General features: G+C 41.3%; 1 protein-coding gene across 2 annotated transcripts; it reads left to right on the top strand.

Moving 5' to 3' along the window:
* The first annotated feature begins 206 nt into the window (after window positions 1-206).
* LOC147892160 (putative aquaporin NIP5-1) lies at window positions 207-2,963 on the top strand. 2 transcript variants are annotated; one of them, XM_087388135.1, is made up of 5 exons: window positions 207-1,008; window positions 1,129-1,387; window positions 1,725-1,919; window positions 2,130-2,191; window positions 2,579-2,963. In XM_087388135.1, the coding sequence occupies exons 1-5, from the start codon at window positions 785-787 to the stop codon at window positions 2,772-2,774; spliced, it is 936 nt and encodes a 311-aa protein (XP_087244261.1). In that variant the 5' UTR covers window positions 207-784; the 3' UTR covers window positions 2,775-2,963. The 2 variants fall into 2 exon arrangements, with proteins under 2 accessions (XP_087244261.1, XP_087244263.1); XM_087388137.1 differs by having other exon boundaries at window positions 208-1,008; window positions 1,163-1,387; window positions 2,579-2,961.
* The last annotated feature ends 3,562 nt before the right edge of the window (window positions 2,964-6,525 follow it).

The raw sequence follows: 6,525 nt of genomic DNA, 5'->3' as shown, positions 1-6,525 counted from the left end.
TCTCTTTTCTTCATCATCTCCGTACTCACAAGCTAGCTTAGCTGAACCTGCCCTACTTAATTATCTCCCTTGCCTCCGGAGTCCGGAGTTTCACAAAACTATAACCCTTATGCAGGTTTCTACTTCATCTCCCTCATTCTCCTGCTCCTGCATCATCATTGTCCATCTAGCTTCCATCCTTTCACCTCCTCTCATTGCTTTATAGCCTGAGCTACGTCTTACACCTCAGTGTCCTCCATCATCTACCCGTCCGGTTCCTACTTCTTGCAGTCACGTCTTGCCACAACATCAGTCTGACACCTGCACTCCTTCACGCCCGCCTAGATACTCCAGATTCGCCTTTCGTCTTCCGAACTACATTTTGCCTTTTAAGCATCCGAACTCCAGGACCCAGGTCCGGATTGCTCATATTTTCTCCCCTCCTCTTTTTGCTTCCTTCTTGTATTCAGTTGCTTTCCCATAAATCATGCTAGACCTCGAGTTCCAATGTTCTGATCATAGACTCGCGGCACCTCTACGTGCTGCCCATAATATATAGGCTTCACTCTGCACGCTGCCATTCGTTGTCTCCGAGATTTGAGTTCGATTTTCCGTCACCACTTCCCTAATCACACCTTTATAAAAGCTTATGAACGATTTGATCACAATGTTCCCTTCCAATCCAAGCTAAGATAGCATCCCCAAAAGCATTTAACGACTGCTGGACGTCAAGGAAAATGCAGAATTCGAACACAGGTTGACAAACGTCTTGCAATCTTCAAGGTTGTTTCGCTTAGGATGGCTGATGGATACCTCACGTCTGCTCCTTCAACTCCTCAAACGCCGGCCACCCCACTCCCGCTTCTTGCTTCCAGACCTGCGGAAAGTACTGCTGAAGGATCAGGGAAGCCCTCGTTGCTCAGACACTGTTTCTCGATTGACAAATGCGGACCTGATGACGAGTTGCTTGGAAATTTCCCTACTAGTTGCGCGCATCCTCCCGTGCCATCAGTATCTCTCACTCGAAAGGTAAATATAATTCATTTGATATATTTTGAACACGTTTAACATAGATTTGCCGCCAGAGAATCAGCTGTTGCAGTAGAACTGCTTTGCAAAATGGACCTGAGCTAACCGTGCCCAGTGTAGAATGATCGGCTCTGATGAAAATTTTGGACGGAAGGTAGGGGCAGAATTCATAGGGACCTTTATTCTGATATTTGCGGGGACGGCGTCGGCCATTGTGAACGAGAGGACGGCAGGATCTGTGACAACGGTGGGTATGGCAGCCGCACCAGGGCTGGCGGTAATGATTGTCATCTTGGCCACTGGGCATATCTCGGGAGCGCATTTGAATCCATCTCTCACGATTGCTTTTGCAGCATTGCGCCATTTTCCGTGGATACAGGTTTGCACTCACTAACATTTTCTTTGGATACAGTTTTGCACTAATTACTCCCACCGTCCCAGCGGGGTTCCTTCCTTATTTTCAGTTCGGTTTGATACTCCAATAGATAGGCCGGCAGGGAGTGTTTGGTCGGGACTCCGGTAATTGATGTATGAACTTGTGACAGCTCCCTACTTAAAATTGACATTTTCTTACTGTCCAGTGTCTCGTGTCTGATTTTGCTAGCTTAGTCGACCTTCCATTATCCATAGCTTGACGATCGAGATGCCACAGTTTGACCTAGCTTGCTGTCGCCTGAGACAATACATGAAACTTCATTAGTTTATTGTTTTTCCAGGTTCCCGCCTACCTTGTGGCACAAGTGGTAGCCTCCATCTGTGCTGCTTTTGCATTGAAAGGCATTTTCCATCCAGATCTGCACGGAGGAGTAACCGTGCCTTCAGGCAGTGTACAGCAATCGTTCGCTTTAGAGTTCATTATCTCCTTCAACCTCATGTTCGTTGTGACGGCTGTCGCCACCGACACCAGAGCTGTATGCCCCTGTAGTGTCGACCTTGTAGAATGAAGTTACTGGATCTTTATTCTACTGTTCTCTCGTTTTGTTAGGGAGCGGTATCTTCATTTAAGATCTTCAACTTCTCGTTTCAAAATTTCTTCACACCATATTTTTCGCTTCGACATCTTGATTCTTTGAAACTATGGTTTGGACTTGTTTCTTTTGCTTCTGTTGGCGATCTTGCAGGTTGGTGAATTGGCTGGAATAGCTGTGGGAGCCACGGTCACTATGAATGTTCTCATTGCTGGGTAAATCCTGCGGACCTGCAGCTCTGCTGTTTCGTTTTCCGTAGACGTGTCTAGTTTATTTTTCTTTAAAGGTGCCTGACATGAAAAGTACTAGATTCTGCAAAAAGTTGAATCCAAAACTTGGATTGATACATGGACCGCGGTTCTCAATGCCCGGAGACTTGTCCAGACTTCACAACCCGGTTAGAAGACAGTACGTAGTTGTCAGTAGGATGCCTTCCTGTGGCAGCCTGCAGGTTGAACGTTCGGTATCGTCAGATGCCAAGATGAATCATGAGAGCAGCCGCGCGTACGAAGCCGTTTAAAATGCGTGTGTTGATATTACTTTACATTATGCAGTCGCCTTGCAATTTTGACAGCACACTCCGTTTGATTTATGACCAACAGGGCAACGTCCGGCGGTTCTATGAATCCGGTGCGGACGTTGGGTCCGGCGATCGCAGCCAACAACTACTGTGCGCTGTGGGTGTACATATTGGGTCCGATTATGGGCGCTTTAGCGGGAGCAGCAGCCTACACTCTTGTGCGTCTGAATGGGGAAGAAGGGCCAGGAGGGAGGCCAGTGAGGAGCTTCAGGAGGTAAAAGTTATAACCTGAGCTAAAATCAGCTCCAATTCTACACTAGCCGTGAAATGCAATAGCTTCACCGAGCTCTATGCTCCTGTAACTTCTTTATTCCGTATATATTGTTACAATAGTGTAAAATCCCGGACCTTTTGTCTAATAGCCTATTATATTGCTATTCCGTATATATCCTATCAAGTTCTTACAATAATGTCAAATCGGAGTTTTTGTCTTATCATATCAGTTCTTACAATAATGTCAAATCGGAGCTTTTGTCTAATAGTTTAGAATAGCCTTTAATCTTCTATGAATGTTATAGTGTCTCAATCCTCATTAGAGCTTTATGTTAAAATGTTCATGGACCAATCTAACATGGGTAGAGGTGCGTGACTTAAAGATAAAATTAGTTAAGGCTAACCTTGTGTCTCTAGCCTTACCTTAATGTTCTCCAAATGTGGAGTATGCCATGAGACAGCTTGGCTAATACATACCTCCAATAGGGCCCAGTGTGAAAATTTGATTAAATATTTTGGGGGGAGAGGGTGGGGACGGAGGGGGAGAGAGACGAGTGAATTAACCTATGCAAATGAAATTGATTAGTTTCGAGAAGCAAAATCCATTTTGGTATAAAGATATATTCCCCAAAATGTCAAGTATGTCATGAGAGAGCTCGGCTAATACATGCCTCCATTAGCTCCTAAAAGCAAAATCCATTTTGGCATGAAGATATAGATATTGTTGCTCTTTTTACAATTCCGACAAATCCATGCTCTTTTGCTTTTCTGGCGCTTTGGGCATAGTTTTTGTCCTTCCTTTTTCCCAAAAAACATTTGGCATAGATTTTGAACTTGCTAGTCATCACATTCTATTATTAAAGACAAATCTCTGGACTTCTCACAATGTTCTTCCCTCCTTATTGAATTGATAGATCCCTTATATAATTAAAATGTGTGTGTGTGTGTGAAGAGAGAGAGACAGAGAGAGAGAGAGAGAGAGAGAGAGAGAGAGAGAGTAGGTTGAGTAATTCCTTAGAGGTGAAAATTTATTGCCTTGTAAAGTATTGGCTTTCCCTTGAGTGTAAATAAGGCTATGAATACATCCCTAAGAGTACACTAATTTATAGGAAAAGGTAAATGAGGATGGAGAATCCTAGATGCACATGATTTTTAAAAATGGGTCTCAATTAATCATGGGTAGGGCTTATTATTGTGTGTATAAAGGAAGAATCGCAAACACTCGGTTCTAGAGATGTATCATGAAATCTCATCTTCTCTTGTAGCCACAAAACGTGCCTTACACTTTTGCTACGAAAAAGAGAGGAATGCCATGATAGTTCACTTAAAGCTACAAAGTGGCAAGAGTATAACAATGAGATTACTTTAATTGTGACCTTCATCATAGTGGACACGTGATATATTCATAAAGTATGCCTATTTGTTTGAAGTAGTAAAGTGAACTATGTAGCCTATGACTCTCGAGTCCCCAAGTAAGTCAAATCTTCAAGTCATGTACAATCACCAAGCATAAGTTCATTGACTTTTGGAACGACTTTTGTTAAAGTAATCCTCCTTGCAAATGGCACCTTCTTAAATTTAAATGCATTTTTTAATGAGGCCCACATGCCAACTCACTACTACACGGGAGTCCATTTCACGGGACACTTATCTCATGACACTTTACACAACTAGCAAATCATTGATAGGATTTGCAAGCACAAAATTCGTCAGTATGGGTGTCAGTATAGGCATTGGTATTTGTGTAATGGACGTTCCAGGTACCGATGCACATACTGAAACTCATACTAACTCTCATATTCCAAATATCGATAGATATATTGACATTGGCATTCCTTGGGAAAAATTACAAAAGGTAGCTTGCAATAGGATCCAAAATCATTTTGACCATCACTTTAAAGATCAAAAATTTACAAGAACATGTATACTAAGTTTGGCATCAAAATACTCATATATTTATGAGATGAACTTAATATATGAATTGACATATTGCAAGTATAGAAGTGAAAGGGCTAAGGATAAGAGTCCCTATCGATGGAAAAAGAATCAATAGGTATTTACATCAAAGGCTATGTCTTTAGCCAAGTCCATCATGCCAAATAAGTCTATCTCTAGTTCTATGCCCAGCTCCTATATCATCAGGGTCTATAGTACCTAAGGCCATAGTTTTTTCCATATGTTACCATACGCATACGTCATACGAGTATGGAAGTATGATTGGAGTATGGTTCAGCCCCTAGGGTTGAAACATACGTGACCCTAATTTTACTCAAAAACATTTAGAAAGATATACATTGTACACATTACATTGACATTGAGCTACAAACTTTCTCCAGAGACCAAATTCATTTGGAATCTGGATTTTGATACATAGTGTCAATGATAGATCAATACTACACCAAACATCATGATCAAAGGTAGTAGGTAGTAGAAACTTGGAAGTAGGTACTACACCAAAACATCAAAGGCAAAACATCATAGAAGAAAAGGCTGCCATAACCTGGAAATAAAGCTGAAAATTGAAATGTATCACGATTCACAACCGATAAGGCTCAAGCCTCAAGCTGCAGCGTGCATCCTCATCCTCATTCTCTTGCTCATCCTCATCCTCATCATCATCTGCATCAGTGCCATCCTCCTCCTTCTCATCCTTCTCCTCCTTGAGACCATCCTTGAGGCCAACCACAGCCAAAGTTGGCCAATAGTGTACAGAGTACGGATTAGCAACGTACAGATTAGAATAGTGCTAAAAATGTATTTTCCAAGGTTTTGGCCAGGCACAAAATCAATCTCCCCTCCCAAACAAAACAACCCCCCTCGGGCCCTCCCCTCCCACACACAACAAAAAAACCAAACCACACCCAAAAAACAAAACCCCACAAAACAAAACAAAACCACCCAACAACAACAACAACAACAAAAACGTACAAAAAGCCATACAGACATCCGTACATACGATCGTATGGAACATGTATGAAAAAATGTATGTATGCATACGGATGCAACTATGCCTAAGACTTGATCCTCTAATTCACCCTCTTCAATAAAATTAAGTGATACATGATCCCCATCTTCTTCCCCAACGTTGTGATCTCCACCAAGGTTCCTCTATTGCAATGTTGTTATTTCCACCTTCTTCTCTTATATTGTGATCTTCATCTTCTTCCCTAGATCCATCAACATCAACTAGATCCATTGGCATCTTTGTATCCATACCCCTATCTTCAAAAAGTCATTTTACTTCGAGAAGAAACTTGGAGCACATACCACCATCTTGGATGAGAACTATCCAAATGAAAGACAATCTCTGCTCAAGATGAAGATGCCTTTAATTATACTAATTTACGCTTAAGTATGAACATGTTATGATTGTTTAAAAATGAAGCAATTAGCTTAATTCATTAGTATGTATTTGTTCACATTATTAGAGAAGAATAAAAGTATCACTTTTATTGGTCTCGAGTTTGATGAAGTCTATGGTAATAAAACACTACCATCTTTCCTGACTAGCACTGGGACCATTGTTGATGATTCTAAACCATTTTACATCAAGAATAAAAACACTAAGTTGTCTAAATCCAACTTCTAAGATATCGCATACAATTTCACAATAATCTAACTATGAGGATACTTGGAGATTAGTGTCAAATGTGCTTGCTTGGCTATCTTGTATGAAGTTAGCCATGACTCCATAATCAAATGTGATTCTCTTGGAATTCATACATTTCACATGAAAATGTCATCGATATGATCATA

The sequence above is a fragment of the Dipteris shenzhenensis genome, chromosome 17, assembly GCF_047967505.1.
Source record: "Dipteris shenzhenensis isolate YYH24624 ecotype China chromosome 17, Dip_SZ_1.0, whole genome shotgun sequence".
In the NCBI taxonomy this organism is placed as follows: Eukaryota; Viridiplantae; Streptophyta; class Polypodiopsida; order Gleicheniales; family Dipteridaceae; genus Dipteris; species Dipteris shenzhenensis.
The sequence above is the reverse complement of the archived record's forward strand: the minus strand, read 5'-3'. Positions and strand labels throughout refer to the sequence as shown.

Coding starts and splice junctions, on each gene's coding strand:
- LOC147892160 (XM_087388135.1), top strand. CDS start 785: ATGGATACCTCACGTCTGCTCCTTCAACTCCTCAAACGCCGGCCACCC. Junction 1,920..2,129: donor TCGCCACCGACACCAGAGCT/GTATGCCCCTGT, acceptor GCGATCTTGCAG/GTTGGTGAATTGGCTGGAAT. Junction 2,192..2,578: donor ATGAATGTTCTCATTGCTGG/GTAAATCCTGCG, acceptor TATGACCAACAG/GGCAACGTCCGGCGGTTCTA.